Source organism: Pituophis catenifer, unplaced genomic scaffold (assembly GCF_029215685.1).
Source record: "Pituophis catenifer annectens isolate HBS135680 unplaced genomic scaffold, rPitCat1.0.hap2 SCAF_1, whole genome shotgun sequence".
In the NCBI taxonomy this organism is placed as follows: Eukaryota; Metazoa; Chordata; class Lepidosauria; order Squamata; family Colubridae; genus Pituophis; species Pituophis catenifer.
Genome location: NW_027256881.1, coordinates 48,383,019 through 48,402,370, shown reverse-complemented (window position 1 = coordinate 48,402,370; position 19,352 = coordinate 48,383,019). Strand labels below are relative to the sequence as shown.

Sequence of the window (19,352 nt, the reverse complement as noted above, 5' to 3'; positions counted from 1 at the left end):
TCCCTCTCTCTCTCCACTCCACATCCCCCCCCCCGCTTCGCCTGCTCCGTCCCCTTCCAGTCCCCTCCGCCCGTCTGTACCTGCCGAGCGGCGCTCAATCTGTGCAGCCTCTGCTCTTGCCGGCGCTGATTGGCCGACGCCCTACCAATCGCGTTTCAGTCTGGGCCAGAGGGAATGCATATGTAAAGCCCTACTTCATATTTATAAGCTCCAATCGGGGCTTTAAGTCCTTGATTAGGAGCGTGTGAGCTTTTGGTCCCAACTGGCTGTGCCCATAGGCTTGTCACCAGGAGAACATTTGTGTTAATTGCACTGTGCCTGTGTCAAGGAAACTTTGATTTATAGCTGGGGTGCACAAATAATGGTTGCCGAGCGCACATGGATTCGGTAGAACTTTGCCTTCCTGAATCTTTTTCCTTGCACTACGAAGAAGAGTAGGTACCTACCATTCTTCTTATACCCCCCCTCCCGCTTTCCTTTCTTATCCTCCCCCCCCGCACTTTTTCCTTCTTCCTAATGGTGGGGAGGGAAGTAATAATAAATATATATCCAACGTGAAAAGCCGCTTTCAGGTAATGCCTCCTAGCGTCTTGCGTGCATGAGTAGAACTGTATGTGTTCGTCTTGTCTCTTTTGTGCTGTGCTTTATCTGTTAATTCAGTAAGTGGAGGAATTGTGGGGTGGTTGTTTTTTTTCTCTCTCTCTCGACAATGTTACCTTTTGAGTGGGGAGCGGCGTGGCTGTCAGTAAAACAGCTGTGCGAGTGACAGTCATTTCTTATTCAGGTACTAAGAATAGGCACTTGGCTTGGCCCAAGGACAGAGTGAATTGTTTCAGCAGATCTCTCAGAAAGATACATTTCCTTCCCTTCTCCTGCCCGCTCCTCCTGAAATGAGTGGAAGAAAGCTACGGTCTAAAACAAGATTTAGATAATCTTTTGATCTTTCCTCTTTCTGAGGTTTCTTGCCAAGCCCGGTGGGGAGTGGGGGACCAGCTCAAGAGTTTAATCCCACTTTAAGGATAGTGCTCTGTAATTAAGGTTTAATGTAAGGCTCCAGTCATTTACTGACAAATAGGTCCATTAAGTAGCAAAGGTAGGGGTGTCTGTGTATATTTGCACGTGCGTGGGTGCCACTTCCTCAGCCAACAAGAGCTTTGTCTGCTTTTGACTGGAATTTAAAAACAGCTATTATTCTTTTTTTAATGCAACCTTATCCAGTAAAATATCTTGTATAAATAAAGATAAACATTTGGGCTATATAGCACATTTAATATTATTGACTGCATGTATGTTCTCAGAGCTCTGAACTAATAAACCGAAGGGGAAGAAGGTTTGCAAACCAGTGTATCGCTTCACAACTTTGAGAGCCTGCAAACTTAATTTTGGCCTTAAAAAACCCGACGCGGCAGAAGCTGGCAAGGGACTCAGCCTTAGACTGAATGCATACTATGACAATACTCAGAAGTGACTGGGTATTTTAGATATATGGTTACTAGCTGCCATTAGTGTCTTCGTGTTACAATTAAATTTGAGGGGGGGGGGGAGATTGTAAAAAGAGTCTTGAACATTGGCATGTGATATAGATACACACACAAAAAGTGTGCTGATGGGTGCTATAATGTTTGGATATATGGAAGGAGAGGAAGAGAAAGGATTCCTTATTCACCTGCAGAAGAATGTAGATAAATTATATTAGAATAGTAATTGAAATGCAGTTTGTCGATCAGTCTGTTGATGTACAGTGTGATTTAAAATGTCTTAATTTGTTGGCTAAGTGCAGTTGTCACTGTTCCAACTTGCAATGGCTAGCTTTTTTTCTGTGGAGAAGGTGAGAGAGGAAGAGAGAGATTCTAAAGTTAGGAAGATGCTCTTTTTTCAAAGACCTTTCTTGATTTTTGTTCTTAGAGCTAATTTGAATGATTAATTTTGATAAGCTTCTTAAAATAGATGCATTTAAATGAAATCAGAGCATATGCCTTTTTAGCTCTTGTGGAAGGGTCTTATTATTCCCACCCCTTACCACAATTAGCTCTCTACTTCCATTTCTCCCTGCCTCCCCCCCCCAATTAAAAGTCTTCCGGATGGATCTGTGGTTCAGGGGGTAGGCAGAGCTATCTAGTGCCCAGGAGCACAGCGGTTTCTCTCTCTCTGTATCTCAATTAATAAACCACAGAGTCTTACTTGCTATTAATATTGCTGGTAATTGTACTTTGGCTTTGTGGTATATTATACAAACCAAACTATGAATTAAGCTACAAGAATAAAATAAAGAAGCCGAATATTTCTAGAGTTTGAGCTTTATTGTGTGTGCATAGGCGGGGATGGAGGGGTGTTAGAATGTGGAGTGATAAAAAGACAGTATGGTTTGAATTCTAGGTAGCCCACGTTGAAGAATGAAAAACTTAAAGCCATCTGTCACTCTCGCGTTTTCTTTTTCAAGTAAAAGAGAGTAAATGCAAATAATTTCAAAGAATAGTTAAAAAGAGATATGCATATGTATGCATATATATGTGACTTTAAGTACTATAAATGAAACTGTCATCATGGCACAAAATCTCATCTAACCTCTGATTAAAATGTAATGTTGGCTAAAGGCTTCTAGTGCAGACTAAATTTTACTGTTTTAACAGTTGTCACAGCTGTTGTAAGAAGGAAAGGCAATTGAAACACTCAAAAAAGGGCAGGGGGAGGACCTCGTTTAGTACATTTAAACATGATCTCTGAATGCCAAGCATACAGAAGCAAATAGGCTTGTGACTTCAGATACTCTGTATTGTGCGTGTTATTTCCTTCCTTTTCTTCTGATCCTTTCATTAATTTGAATTCTCAATCTCTATCACACTATAAAAGTGCAACAGTTCTAAAATGAAACAAAGCAATTGCGAATGTCATAACACAATTAATTTTAAAGATAAGGAAAGAAACCAGCTTAATAGTAAAGAAGATAAAATGCACAGATGCCAACAAACTTTGGATGGTTTCAATAGTGATACTGATACTGATATCACAATTGAAAAGACAAAAGATGCTTTTGAGTCATGGAATCGGAAACTGCAAAGATTTTGGCACATTTAGTTTTTAAAATGGTATTAATTTGAGAGCTGCTGTATAGGTTTTTTCTTGCTTTATTAATATTATTTAAATAGATATTAAAGGTTATTTGTTTTTGTTTTAATATCCTCTCCTTTGCTGAATTGATCTTAAAATTTGATCAAGAAAGATGAACAATATTTGGTACAGAGGAGGAGGGGTAATTAAGTGAAGAGAAAGTTAAAACTGGTCACCTCTACAGACATAAGATCTCTCTATCTAATATAGGTGACACAATTTCTTCCTATCTGTGTTAATACAATATGTAATTCTTATGCATGAAAAATTATTTTAAAAATCATTGTCTTTAAATCTAAATATATATTATAATTGTGTAAGATATTAGCATGGCTGCTGTCTAAATGAGATTTTTTGGAGGGCTTTTCAAAATGGATCCTCATATATCTACTTAAATAGACCTTCTTATAGACTCATTACGAAACTTCCAACTTTGGATTTCTGTTTTTCATACATGTTTTCTGCAAAATTTTTGCAGCTGACAAAAGTGCAAAAGCTGGTGCTGAAATATCTGACAGCTTTTTTATTTGCTAGGCCTAACCTTCTCCCCCCCCTCCCCTCCCAAAGTGGTGGTTGCTCATTTTAATGTGTTTATGGTTCTTTTCTTTTATTTACTGAGCCTGGTGTGTTCCAGCAGTAATTAACCTGTGTTATTAGCAAAGCCCTTGTGGATATTCATTAATTCTCTTGAATGGATGATCATTTTCCTTCACTGTTATTTCTTCCCTTCCCCCGACATACTATCCTGCTTTAATTTTTTTCTTAAGTTTTTTTTTTAATAAATGTACTTAATTTAGAAAATTGATAAATCGATGCTTTTGGAAAAAAAAACAGTTATAAAAACAGCATTCTTGAATAGTTGTGTGAAAGTCAGACAAGAAGGAAGATCTCAATACATTTGTATTTTTTTAAAAAAATAATACAATCAGTATAAGGTGATTTTTTTCTTCCTGTCATTTCTTTATTTTGTGACCATTGTACGTTAGGAGATAAATTTTATTCTTTTCATCTGATCTGAAGTTATTCTGGACAGCAGTTTGTGCACTGAAAGAAAAAAAAAATATTAAGCCTTCAGGAAAATAATGCTTCCGCTTAGACTGCTGAGGACAGATAAGGACTGCCTCATTAGCCGAACCTCACTTTTGCAATTATTTAAAAACACATGGAACTGTACATCAAACATAGAAGATAACTTGCTTGTGATTATCTTTGTAATTCTTGAAGCCACTTCTCAAAACCGAGCCTAATTGTGTTACATTCTAATAACACAAGGTTTGGTTTGGTTTGGTTTTTGTTGTTTAAATAACAGCATACAAATAGCTTGGCAAATGTCCTGGTATTGAACATTTCTGATGCACAGTGACCTTTGTCTTGGTGCAAAAACAAATAGAAATGAACAGCACTAATATTTATTGACAGTCTTAAATGAATGCCCTCTTATGAATATTGTTAGCCTGTTACCAATCAGCAAAAATGCTGAATGTTAAGAAATTTAAAGTAAATTGGATACGCTCCTTTTAGAAGCTTAAAACAACTTGGTTATTTTCCATATAGTTTGGATTTTGCTTTATAGCATACACACTAAAGACAAAAACAATAAAATATTGGTCTCTGTCTAGTTCCTCTCTAGCCCTAGGAAGCTCTCAAGAGGAAATCTGTGATTATGCTAGACTGGTTCGGTTTTTATCTCTTTTACATTCATTGGCCTTGTATTAAATTGTCATTGTCCTAGAGCACATGAGAGAGAGGGAAATGAATTGCACTTCTTGACATTCTCTGACAGTGAAATATTTAACTTCTCTGTCTCCAATCATACTCATATGTACATGTTTGATAGCGCTGGAATGACAACCAGCAATCCCTGTTAGTTTGACATCCCCATTTTACAAGTTTGCCATCGTTTGGGAACCAATTCTCCTTCTGTCTCCCTTTAATACCAGTTTTACTTGGCTGAGGCATATCAGCATCTATTTAAATTGATATAAAACAATTCCACATTTTATCGCAACTGATAATGGTTGCATAAGCATGTGGCTGCTTGCTTTGTGCATGTTTCACTGTTATATCTGTTTGCCTATATTTGTGTGTTATAAACAGTGTGTGTGTGTGCAAACATTTTTGAAACTTTTTTATCTTAAAAAAACAAACTCCGTAAGAACAGTGTAGATATTAGATTGCTCTGATTCTCTCCCCCCCCCCAATTGCTGGTGCATTCCTTTAGATAGGTAATCCAGATGCTGTTATTTTTAAATTTTTAATTTCATACCACAAAGTTTAGGATGTTTATCTTTGCAGTTTCTAGATATAATAAAAGGTGTCACTCTTCCAATGTGCAATCCGTTTAATATTAGAAACATTGGTTTAAAGGGAAATTGAAAATCCTTTTTTTAACAAAAAACATTTGTTAATATTCTGATAATATAAACTTTTACTGTTTTTGTATTCTAAAGAAAATCAACTGTAAGATTTTGCTTGCATTCCTCCAAATTGTAAAGTGTAATTAAAATTAAACTATAAAATTATATTTGTTTTACTGTATGGCCAAACTTTCAATACTTCATTAAAGAAAAAGAAAAAGAAAAATTTAGGTTCTAAAACACCAAATTTACAATTAAACTTTATACATAGGAAATAAGAGCTCAAAATGTTAAATGAGCCTGATTTGTTCAAATAAATAATAATGTAATAAATAATGTAGACCCTAAAGCATATTTTGTAACACTGCTTCCATTCTAATTGGAAATACTTATGTGAAACAGCTATCCTCTGTTGTTTAAACATAGGCTTATTTCTATAACTTATTTTAATTTCCTAAAATAATTTTTTTGCCTAGAGTTTGCTTTTACTATTGTTACTTAAGAGTTCTGCTTTATTCTGCTGCTAATTATTTTTGAATGGGTATGTGCTTACATACCACAGATAGAAAATATATATGTATGTGTGATTGTAATACACACCCACACCCACACCACATATACATCTTGTGTGCTTGGAGATATAATAGACCTCTGCATTATGGCTTTCTCCTTTATTTGTAGTTCTGGCATAAGACATCTATAGAATTGGATTTTTAATTGTCTCTCACTGAAGTTTGTATTGAAAATTATATCTTGAAGAAGAAAATATACTAGTTTGCTAATCTGTTCACTTATTTTCATGTGCAAATAAAGCTTTGCACACAGACACACACACACACACACACACACACACACACACACACACACACAAAGAGAGAGAGAGGGCAAAACTGATCCTTTATTGTACTATGGTGAATTTCAATGTCAAGTTTCAGGTTTTTCAAATCAGAGGCTTTTCCCCCACAAATGATTTATTAATACAGATATTATTACTGCACAATTATGCATGTTTGCTTATGAAGTTTAAATTGTGGTAGCAATTTATGGCAACTTAATCCAAGGGATCCTAACCAAAATATATGAGATTAAGTAACTGTAAAGCTAAGGTTTGTTTTTTTTTATCCAAGCTGAATTTGTACAGTACATTCATCAAACTGAAGATTAATCTAAAAGATTGACTTTTTGTAAGCATAAATACTTGGAAATTATATGACCATTGACCCAAATTGCTTATTATATAAGATGCTATGTTTGTATAAGGAGAAGATTGATCAGGAATGCCTCTGAAGTCTGTGAAGAAAGGGCACAAACAGATGGGCAACCAGCAACATTCCACATATAGGATAATTCCTCCACCTGTATGGTAGATTTTTTTTGGATGCAAGCCATTGAAATAAATGAAACATTCTTTGTTGAATCCCCTTGAAAGAAATGGGGAAACAAAATCTAGGTAGATGTTTGTCAGGATATAGTCCATTTGTATTTGTTTGCAACCTGCTATCTCACTTATTCTTCTGTGTCTTTTCAAGTTTAGAGTGAGACAGAAATGCACATCTCCTTTTCATCATTTTGATTGGAACTACATGCCATATGTAATGTGTTTTGGCAGCACTTACCTAGCCAAAGAAAACAAATTAATATTAGCCATGCTGTGGGGCATCTGAAGTATCACAGATGTGTCAATTTAGCTTTGCTCTCTCATACGACTTTTCCTTAAACAGCTGGTTGAACTGTCGCAAGATGTTGTAAGGGCTACAAAGAAAGTTTTAATAGGTGTGATCAGTGATTGAAGGCTGTGGTTAGTTAGAATCAGAACATGTTGCCAATGTGTAGGGGCTTGTTTTCAGCCTTCATGAAAAAAAAAATATAGGGACTCAGAACCTAGAAAACCTCTATTCATACCGGATCTTTCAAAAGTCAGATCTAGAGACAGTAAGAAATAATGAGAAAAGACACATAGAATAAAGTTGATTGACTTCTAGGGAACAATTAAATTCCTTTCTGTATACAGATGCAAGTGAATAAGGAAATTAAGGTGTGTTGGGTCATGGGATTTTGTTCCTTTGTTTCGTCATAATTGTTAACAAAAATAATATTGAAGACCAATTCTTACTCTCTTCTAAAATCTGTCGTGTTTTAAATGTTTTATAAGAGTTTTATACCATTTGATACATTCAAAAATTAGAAAACTAATATATCATGGGTAACATAGCATGTTCAATCTGCTCTTCAAAAAATGTTCCACGTATAAAGTATCAGAAAGCAAGCAAAGACTTTTCTGTTTGTATATACAATTGCCTATTTTGTTTATTTCCAATACATTTCCATTTTCCATGTAATATCTTGGGACTTGCTGTAGGTTTTAGCTTGATTTGTAAGTTAAAGGTTCTCTTTTTTTTCTTAAATATTCCCAGGTGATGTCAGATGAAAAGGGTATAATGGCTGAAATATACACCAGAGGAATTCATTTTGGCAAGCCTGGTCCATGTAGGTTAGTGACTCAACAAATAAATAAATTGTTTTGCTTTTTGTTTAGTTTAAGTTGAGAAAAGACAGAAAAAAGAGGAAAAGATAAGACAATGAATTTTGAAAACAATATCATATTTATAATCACTCTGCAGATAAATGTAATAGTCAATAAATTCTGTATAAAATTTGCATGGAGACAGATATTTTCCAACTTAGCATATTAATAATTCTTTTCATTATGAAGTATTTATTTTATCAATTTACAACATTTGTTCTTATTAACACTTCCATAACAGAGGTATGGTCCACACAGGTCTGAAATGGCCGAAGGTACACTTTTTAAAACATTTTTTCAAAAACTGTAGAGATGGGAGATGAGATTTTTAGCATCTAAAAGACATGCTTTAGGCACTGTATAGTTATATCACTGAATGATTTCTACTTAAGAAGTAGGTCATGTTAGCAAGAGCTAACACCCACTGTTAGTGATTTACATTAATATGAGTGACACCTGTCCCATCAATCATAGGGACCATAGTTTCACAGATGAAGAAACAACAATCAGGTGAATTACACAGCACAGCACACTTGGCTTAATTCATCTCATTGTTTTCCTACCAATCTAGAGAATGGTTTGTTCTGCTTCTGAGACTTAAGTCACAAGATTGAGTTCTGCTCAGGTGGGATCATGTCCTAGCCTTTAATCTGAAAAAATACTCCTTCAGAGGAATTGGAGATAAAGTAGTTCCTCCATTCTCTTTGGCATTTGGTGGAATAATAGCTGTAGAATATATTCCTATGGTATAAGTAATTGCTTTTTTTACTCATAAGTGAATTAAAAAAATATACAAGTTCAAGAAACTGTAAACTGCATCAGAACCTTGAAGCAAATGTGTCAAAAACTTGTGACACATTCAGAACAAAATTGACCAGTTGCTTAAGGTGCCGCAAGACTTTTTTTAAAAAAAATAATAAGGTAATAACAAAATAAAAAAGGAACACATACAAACATAGCTGATACACCAAAATTTTCACATACAGCAAACTTATTACAGTATTGGTACGTCCCCATGATAGGAAAATCAATTAAATCTGAAGTACAATTTTGGCTCCATTCATGCCACTTTTGCCCCAACTCTATTCTATGTCGGTGGTCCTCGTTATATAAATACAGATTTCTTCTTGGCTGTAGTTTGAGAATAGTTGGAGATACTGTACATATTCTTCATATTTTTGTGGTTCTAATATCAAACAGCAAACCTGTGGCATGTTGAAATCAGTCAACAGTTCTTCCAAGATACAGCTTGTATTTGATTGTGTGTAAATACAGTTAGTTAGCTGGGTTTATCTGATAGCCTGGCAGAAAGAGAGAGAAACAGGACAATCTGTTTTCAGTAACTGTGCTGTTCATACACCTGATAAGATTGAGAGTACTTTCGACTGCTGATACGTTTTGAATAAAAGAATAATCACTTCCACAGGCACCAGCTTATCAGAAATGGAGCAAAATGCCAACACTTTTACATTAGCAAAAGTGAATGTTTTAAACAAGTTATGACTCCCCCCTTCGTTTAAATTGAATAGTAGGTTACTTGTAAGTATACAGTTATGAAGCAGAGAACTTATTACCCATTTTAAACTGCAAATTATTTTGGGAAAGAAGCCTTTTTTGTAACAATAACAATTGTTTGGAAGTAAAATATATCTATTTCAAATGATCTTCAGAACATTTTAGAATCTTTGTCTCTTCCACCCTGTTCAGTGCATATCCATATCGATAGAGAGCATTAAGTTCATAATTCCAAATTTCACCATTGTGTTTTAATATATGAGATTTGAAATTCAATTCAGATCAGTATCTGATGTTAAACTGCTGAATTTCTTAATATCCACAACAAAGTGCTGCATTTAAAGGAAAAATAAAGCAGAAATATCATCTTGTTTAGGTTAATTTTAGTGGATATAATAAAATATATCCTAGGGTTTTTTAAAAAAAAAACAGACATACCAAAAAAAAAAAATCTGAAAACGGAGGATATAGTAAACTGAATGCATTATCTTTTTTTTTTTTTAGAATTTTGACTCACTTTCCATGGTAGTAGTATAAAAGCATAATATTTATCATGTTTTGCTTCTGACTTAGGTATCTTTTAGATACTATGGTAGTTTGAGACTGTTGTAATATTGTGTTTTTAACTGTGTTAAATTTCTTCTCAATCATGCAAATAAATTTGGTGTATTCGGTTGATAAATTGGAGAGCAAACCACAATAGATTGATTTGGATTTTTTATTGATTACCCTCCGTAAAATCACTGTTACCCTACATACACTGTGATGTCAATAACTTCCTTGTTCTGTACCTCTGACTGAGACAGGGACTTTGAGAACAAAATGTTGACATGTTGATTAAGCACCTGTATTTGTCTAGTTTCAGTATGCTTTTTCAATGCACACATTTATTGGTAGGTTCATTTTTGCAATTTAAGCCCATTAAAGGAAAATATTCAGTTAGATTTATGAAATTTTAGCTAAAAATCACTGGTTTCATTTGACTGTAAAGTAATTTGATTACTTGAGGCGAACTTCATGCTTTCGAGCTATCGCTCAAAGGCTTCATTCTGTGAAGATGTCAACTGTAAATATAAAAATGCATCACTGAAAATACAGTGGTTTAAGATTCAAACAGAAATAAAATTCCCTGCCTGGGGAAAATAGTGCCATGAAAAATAAAAGAAAAGTCTTTCCTTCTATTAAAACGCTTAGAAATAGTGAGTTAAAGCTATAAGACCCACCACACTTTTCTTTCAGACACACCGAATAACAGAATAACAGAGTTGGAAAGGAACTTGGAGGTCGTCCAACTCAGTGCTCAAATAGGGAACCTTAAACCATTTCAGACAAATGATTGTCCAGTCTCTTCTTAAAACCTCCAGTGTTGGAGGACCCAAAACTTCTGGAGGCAAGTCGTTCCACTGATTAATTGTTCTAGCTACCGGGAAATTTCTCCTTAGTTCTAGAGAAAACTATAGCGAAAACAATATTCTATAAATCCACATATACTTCATTCCCAGTGAAGCATATAGCATGTAATTAAGCAACCTCATATTCTATACAATTTGATTGATTGATTACAAAATGCTTTAGTATTCCTGGATTTCTCTCCCCCCCCCCCAGAATTGGCTATTACATAGGATTGTGAATTCAGATCCAAGTCATATGGTTAGATTTTAAACGATAGTCAATTTGAGATACACAAGAGTTTTTGAAGACCTCTCATTTTTTTTTCTTTTTTCTGCTAATTTTTTTAAAAAGTATCTTTGTCTTGGTTTCACATATAACTAGAAAAAGACTAGGAATTAGCTAAGAATGAATTATGTCATTTCATGCTCCTGCAGTTCAGAAGGAATATATTGCATTAACTCCAATACAGATTACAAGATTGCACTTACATCAGTCATAAATGCCATATCTAGTTCTTACTTTGTGGATTGATTTCAAGTTTTAAAGGTGTGGGGACTCCAACAGTCAGTTGTGAAGTTCTGAGCTCAGTCACTTCACAAAAATGAACTGCGGTGGAAGTAAGTGAGGTACAATCAGCTCTTCATTAAAGCAGAAAGCTTATTATGCAACCATCTTCCAAACAGTATATCTCTAAATAAATTCTTGGTTCTCCGTTTGGAAGAGTTCAGTAGCAGTATACTGTAGGGTATGAGAAGGAAGGACTCACTGGAGAAGAGCCTAATGCTGGGAACAATTGAGGGCAAAAGAAGAATGGGACGCAGAGAATGAGGTGGCTGGATGGAGTCACTGAAGCAGTTTGCGTGAGCTTAAATGGTCTCCAAGGGATGGTAGAGGACAGGAAGGCCTGGAGGAACATTGTCCATGGGGCAGCCATGGGTCAGACATGACTTCGCAACTAACAACAAATGCTGTAGGGTTAAGACTAAGTTATAATACCTGTTTTTCAGGGAGAAGGGCCTTGGGCCAGTTTTGAGTCTCTCCGTTTCGAATTGAGAAGCACTGGCATTTGCAAAACCAGAAGGCTATAACCAACCTGTGTTTTATTAAGGTTATTGATAATAATGTGCTGTATTGGTTATGATTGTACATTATAATGTAAAGTTATAATATACTGATAGAACTCTGAGAGATTTCCTGCAAATAGCTTAGGTTTCTAGCTACATATGTCATAATATCAGAAACTAAAATCGTTTTTTTTAAAATTTTGTTTCTAATTTAGGGGATACTGAGTGGCTTTTTTTGAAAGAAAGTACATACAAAATTGGTTCTGGGACTATTTGAAAATTCCCCAATTGAATATAGGATCCTTGACACTCTGTGCCTAGGATCTTTGGCACTCTGATATAGCACAGGATATGACAGTGTTTGAATTCTTAGGAAGTCTTTTGTTTTGCAGCTGTTCTATGGTAGTGGCCCTTGAGGTTCATATTGAGAACAAACTAATGCACCGATATAGCGCCTATTAGCACATTATTGTTGCTAATAATGCCAAGAGAGATGAACGAATGCTGTCATTCACTTCTCTTTTGTAATTCTTCACTTTGCTAAAGAATTGCAATGGGAATGATGGTTTATTGCATCCCCGGGAAAAAGGAAAAGAAAAACAAAACTTGGGGTTGGTTGGCAACCTAGGAATACTCAAAGTCTACAAAGGACAAAAAAAGAATTCTAGTTACGGTTTTTAATGTTACACATCTCAGCAGAAATAGTTTGTTTTCTATAGTTGCTGTTGAAATTCTGCAGACCTTAATAGCATATCAGAGAAACCTTACACTGATTAAAACAACAGCAATTCTTTCTAGATTAAATTCCATAGAATTGTGCTCTTTAATGTTCAGACTGATTAGACAAATAAGATTTGTTTTTGGTAGCCATTCTGTCAATGTGAAGCAAAAAAATAATAATAATCCATATATGTTCAGAAGACTTAGCACAAAAATCATATAGTGTGCTTCAGAGGTGGGTTCTACTTACCTTTACTACCGTTTCGCAATGGGATCGTGTGGGCCTTGCTTCTGCGCATGAACAGAAGTTTCTGTGCATGCGCAGATAGCCGATGATGACATCCGGAGCGGTGGGCGGGGTCTCCCGATGGTTTTACTACCGGTTCTTCTGAACCGGTCCGAACCAGGGGCAACCCACCACTGGTGTGCTTGCATTTTTAAATAATATTTTTACAATTAAAACTGAAAATAGATTCAAGTTTTATATGAACTGTAGATATTTATAATGATACATACTGGTTATTTTTATAATATTTTCATTAGTTTTGCTATTTTTTTTAAACTATCATAAGAAAATTATGCATGAAAAGATGTGATCACAAAACGAAATCCTTAGAAATAAAGTAGGAGATTGCTGGATATATATATCTTTTTATGTCTCAGAAAATATATACCTTTATAGAAAAAGAATGAGGCCTCTAATGGAGTGAAACTTCCATATTCGGGACAAAATGCATACAGAATATATATGAACAGCAACAAGGATTTTAGCCTTTAAGGAAAATGTTACTGTACTAACATCTTTGCAAAAATACATGCACACTTCAAATATATGTGCACTACTTTAAAAAAAAAACTAGAATTGGTGTTTCTTTTTGAGTTCAACAGAATGACTTTTGTTGACAGTTTAGGCGGGGTTAGCATAGATATACTCAGAGCAGCACAAACCATAAACCATCAGTAAACAGCAGGTGTGAACAACATAAAACAGGATTAGCATTGAACCAAAGTGTGCAGTAAAAACAGAAGCCCTGCCTTGGCTGCAGAAGGAAAGTCAAATAGAAACAGTCCCATACCACGCACACCCAGTTTACAAAACACTCTTCAATAAGCTAAGTAAATGATGCTGTCCAGTTGCTGCCATAAGTAATTTTTTTATACCTGCTTCTAAGTGTACTTCAAGCACCCTTAGAGTCAATGGACCTGTTTGAATTTTGCATTAGGTCTTTTATTCAAAAGTATGATTATATTAATTCAGTCCCATAGAAGTAAAGTTCAATGGGGAAACCAAGATATTGTTAGAAGCAAATATAGTCTGAAGTAGAAATCGTTACTATTATTACTATTATGATGATGATGTTTAATTGTGTTTATATAGATTATCTATAAATTACTTTTTAATTGCCCATCTTTCTCAGTTCTCAAAATGAACATGTAAACTGAGAAAAAAAGCAATGATGGGAATGTGATAGAACTATTTTATGTTTCATTTGGTTTTTTTTCCCTGTGTATATGTTAATTGTATTTACTGCTCTTAATTTCTATTTTTTAATGCTTTTATCATTACGGATTTCAATACCCATATAGCTCACACAGACAATTTTGTTGGCAAGGAAATTAAAAACATAATAAATGTGAAAATTTTAGTGGTTATTTTCACATTTTAGTATTACTAAGTTTATACACATGGAGCAAAATATATGCTGACTATTTTATTTTGATGTCTATGTTTCCTGATATATAAATACACAGTTTTGAAGGTGTTATTTTTCCATATGACAATTCTTAGTCTTCTTGATAACCCCTCTACAAGATTTATTTGAAGACTAGAATATAAGGAAAGGTTTTGGAGAATACTCAGCTATATTGTGTATTAGGCTGGTAACAAAGCAAGCGCTGTTTTAAAAATTGCTCTGCACCCTGCAGTTCCCATTGAGAAAAAATAAGGGATGCTGAGTTTCAGCGCCTTTGAAATTCTGACCCCAATCGTAGCAGCTGTGCACTTTGGTGAATTATGGTATCTAGATTCAATGTAGCTAATTTAAAAGTACAGCTCTTTTCCCATCCTGTGGAAACATCTCATTTTTTGAAAATGGCACAGGGACATAAGAATGATTTTTTTTTTCAAATACTGAGTTCTTTTCTCTGTACCTGCACATGATAGCATTGGTATACACAATTCTAAATATAATCTACAATCAGGCAGAACTCTTCTTAGCTTTCATAATTTATGCTTGAAAACAATTGTTAAGTTAATAATAGAGTTAAGTCTGTATTGCTAAACTCTAAAATCTAGGAATTAAGTCCCATTGAACTCTGTGGATTTACTTAAAAAACAAAATCCTGCACAGAATTATAGAGTAGACATGCAATCAGAACTTTACAATCTAGTGCATGTATTCAGGACATTTTATAGTGCTACTTAAATACATTAGTGATTTGGGAGAAGAAATATGCATAGTAAATAAATTAGCTAAATTTAGCATTTCATGAATAATGTTCTTCTACTCGGAAGCATAGTGACTTGAACAATCAATGGGTACATCATAATTGTATTTTGGCTCTCTACAAAATGAAAAAAGTTTCCAATTTTATGCATCTGAACGTTGTAAGCTATATAGAATGCCAACAAATAAATACAATACGTATTTTGTTGAAATCTATCTGAATATAATACTGTATTCAGAAGATTTGTGAAATATGAATTGTGATGGTGGAACAATATATTTTTATAAGCCTAAAATATGATGTTAAAAATTACGGTGGTAAAAATTACACAGTGCAACTATATTATGGGATAATTTTCATATATGGACTTGCTTCTACATTCTGTATATATAAAAATGCAATATTTAGTTTTCTAGTTTTGGATTAAATTCTGTATTTCAAAAGCAATTAAGTCTTTTAAAGTGCTTTTATTGATTTTACTTAGATTTTAATTAATGCACATAGATTAATATATATAAATAAGGGATACACATAGTCCTTAAAACATGTAGGAAATAGGAACTTGCTAGAAGAAGCTTTGCCCTATCAAAAATGATTGATTGATTGATTGATTGATTTAGCCATGTTTGAAAGGATACATTTCCTAATCTTTTCAGATGTTTCCATCTTCCTTTTTTCAGTTATGTTTAATGTATGTTGATTGTTTTTACAAGCAAAAAGCACTTTAAAAATTGAAAAATGGAGAAGCAAGGACAGAACTTTCTAAAATTATTATTAATTTTAAAATTAATGTCCAAGCTATTGTAAGTTGTAAATTGTACAATATTGTAGTTGTAAACTACAATACAGAGTTTTATAACTACTAGCTATAGATAAATAATACTTTAAAAGATGGATTTTGCAGATCAAATGAAGTTATACTCCTTTTCTCTTTCTGCACACCTTTCCCATCCCCTTTAAAGGATCACTGGTGTGCCTCCATATTTTTTTACCATGCAGTTAATGGTGGACCAAGTCTTGGACAGTACTCATAAGTATGTAACAGTTTGCATGCTTATCTGAAGCTTATCCAAACTGCTTAACCTTTCTGGCCTCAAAATCAGTCTGCAAATCCTATGAGAGCAGACTGTCTTTTGAGATTTTAAATAGACCCTTGTTTGTGTTATACCAGAAATACACCAAGAATTTCAACATAAAATTTCAGCATTCGAATCCTTCCTGATAATAATTTATTATATAAAGTGCAAAGATACAGTTTGAATAAACATTTTTCCAAGTGCTTTTGCCAATTCAGATCAGCTTTAAAGCAATCAATTCCTATCTCTTTGGGATTATCTCCTATTCCTACAGTAATCCCAAAAATGCTTCCTGCATCCTTTGAATGGAGAAGCTTGCAATAAACTCTATTTTGTTATATTGATAAACACATAAAAATAACTGATCATATAGACTGGAATTAGTTTTATGTATTTGGTAAAGATCTCAAGAGAAGTAGTGATTAAGGGTGTAGGCACAGAGTTTATTTCTCAATATAAACATAATGTACATATCTTAAGGCCATTAAAAGGCCTTAAGGCCATTAAAAATCAAGTAAGGCATCAGAAATCTGGACATAAACGGGATTTGAACTAAATTTTTGATGCCACCTTTTGGTTATGAGTCAGAAGTACTGTATGTCATGAGCAAAAGCAGAGAAAAAGATTGGATGACAATACTGAGAAAGCTTGTATTATGTGCTGTTACTACAGTACATTTTAAATGTATTGCCTGCATTTTCAGATTTTAAAAATTGCATTGTTACAGCATTTCCTTTCTATGTATCTTGAACGTGGAAGTTTGGGGAATCCACTATTATTGAAATCAGTGGGGATTTGGGGTTTGCCTCTAACAAGCGGTGTGCTTCAGGCAGAAACCCAGTACATTTTTAAGCGATCGGTTGACACCACAGAATGCAGAACAGTTTGTAAGTGGAGAAATACATTTCAGGGTTGGAAACAACAGCATGCATTTTTTAGTTCAAAAGCATCAGCTGTTTCCCTGCTAGTAAAGGTTTTAAGTTATCCCTTTCTTATGTGATAACTCTATTGCTAAATGTGTCAGTAAAAGGCTATGAGTGGATGGGGGGCATCTGAGAATCTTCCATGAGATTAAAAAAATGGAATTTGGTTAGAAAATGCAAGCGAACAGCTGGTAGCTTATTTAACCATATCCCGTAGGTTTGTATATAGATTGTTCTCTCTTCCCCTTCCCTTCTCCTTTCTTGCGTGCCCCTTTCTGCAACACTGATGATAATGTACCTGGAAGGAAAAGGCAGTGCAAGCCAAGGCAGCCAGCGTCAGACAGGGCGGTCTGCCATCTGCCCCACCTGCTGCATTCATGTGTCCATCTGCTTACTGCAATTGCTCATTGCAAGCTTCAACAGAAGAATGTTCAGCCTGAAAAGGAGGCAGTGTGAATTATTTAGGTACCTCTAGTGTAAATAAAGGAAGGAAAATAAAAGTGTTGGGGGGGGGGGGCAAGGTTGGGTGGGTTGCGGGAAGAACCTCATTACGGGATGTTTTGGAATGTGTTTAATGCATGAGAGCATCTGATTCGCATCTAGATTTAGATGTACAGGTGATTATGAAGATTACAGTCTAATGAATTTTATCTTGATTTAGATAGCCCGTCTTACCATTAAAATGTAGCCTCTTCTTAGGTGAAAAAGATGGCAAGCATTAGTCCAGGTAAAGCTGCTAAAATTTAATACTTAGAGAATTAATTTAACCAATACAATTTAAGAGCTATGGGGAGATCTTAGTCTACCAAGACTTTATATGTATTAGAGCTTTTATAACTCGTGAAATGGCCCTTGCTACCCTTATTTTAAGTTAATTTGGTCGGGGAAAAGTATCAGATTTTTATTTCCTCGTGTCCTTTAAAATCTTATTTCTAACCCCAGATATAATTTCATACAGCGATTGCTGTAAGATAATACAGATTTTTTTTTTAAAGTGGCAAAAGAAAATTGCAGAACAATTGTAATACACAGCCAAAAATATAGTGGTTATAATATAATCAGCTAAAAACAGTTCCTAAAATTAACCTGCAAAATTGGACGATTTATGCTCACCTTTAATTATTTATACTTTTTAAATCAAATCATGCAAAATTATCATTAAGTATATCTGACATATTGGCTTTATTTGTGAAGTTTTTCAAAATATTCTTCCAGTTTTAATAAAAACAAAACTTGTTTAATGCAATTTTTATGACACAATGAAGACAGCTCAGACGTTAGACTTCTGTAACAGAGGAGAAAATTCAGTACTTTAGCAATACCCTAAAGCAGGTTTAATTTTGTTTGGCTTTTTTTCCAAGCCAAACATAAAAGAAGAATTTTTCATCAGATGAGTCTCTATTAAAAAAAACAATCAGGGTTAGGTATCACTGCTTTGCCTACTTTTAGATTTGTACAATAAGGAAACATAGTATCTTGATATCTTAGCTGCCTACCTACTTTTCTAAGATTTGCATGAAATTCAGCCACAATCTTCAAAGGGATTTGAGTGGATTTCTTTCTTTAAGGTTAGTTCTTGTCAAATCTATTTTCAGTTCTGATGCAAAACTCTTTTAATGTTGTTTAAAGTCAATAAGTTTGTAGCTATTATTAGGATAACTTCACATACTTGTAATAAATAGTTATGAGAATGATTCTAGTGGCATGCATAAAAATACTCCAAGAATTTATTTGTATTATTTCAAATTAAAACACTATTCTTTTAATTATTTGCTATGCAAATTTCATGTAGTTTTTAATCAATAAAATATTGGGGTGCCTGATATTGCATTCATACCACAGATTATTTACTTATTTTGTTAATATATTAAGCAAACCAATTAAACTTTTTTTTTTAACAGAGTGGCTATATTGGAAAATGTAACTTTTGCAGTTATTTGATTTTGTTAATGCTTAGTTTTATGGTTCTGATCAGCAAACAGAAAAAATTTGTTACGTTGGCATGCGGCATCCTGATAAGCCTAATAATGACTCTACAAATGTATAAATGTATAAATGGGGTAGAATAATACTTAACATAGGACGTGAAGAATATTTAATAGTGTATGCATGTACAAGTGAATATATATAATATATGCACCTCTATTAGATAGATGTCATGCTCTGTTACGGTGTAGTTTTTTATCATATCACTGACAGATATTTTTAAGATTATTTTATGGGAA

The 19,352-nt window shown here is 34.2% G+C and overlaps 1 protein-coding gene across 2 annotated transcripts in view; it reads left to right on the top strand.

The window, feature by feature from the left end:
- The first annotated feature begins 333 nt into the window (after positions 1-333).
- ESRRG (estrogen related receptor gamma) overlaps positions 334-19,352 on the top strand; it is a 193,362-nt gene continuing 174,343 nt past the window's right edge. Inside the window, exons 1-2 of one of the 2 annotated variants that reach the window (XM_070949011.1) lie at positions 377-434; positions 7,880-7,956. In XM_070949011.1, coding sequence (XP_070805112.1) covers positions 7,883-7,956 — 74 coding nt within the window. In that variant the 5' untranslated portion in view covers positions 377-434; positions 7,880-7,882. Of the gene's footprint in view, positions 435-7,879; positions 7,957-19,352 lie in introns of both variants that reach the window. The other variant, XM_070949018.1, reaches the window with a different exon arrangement.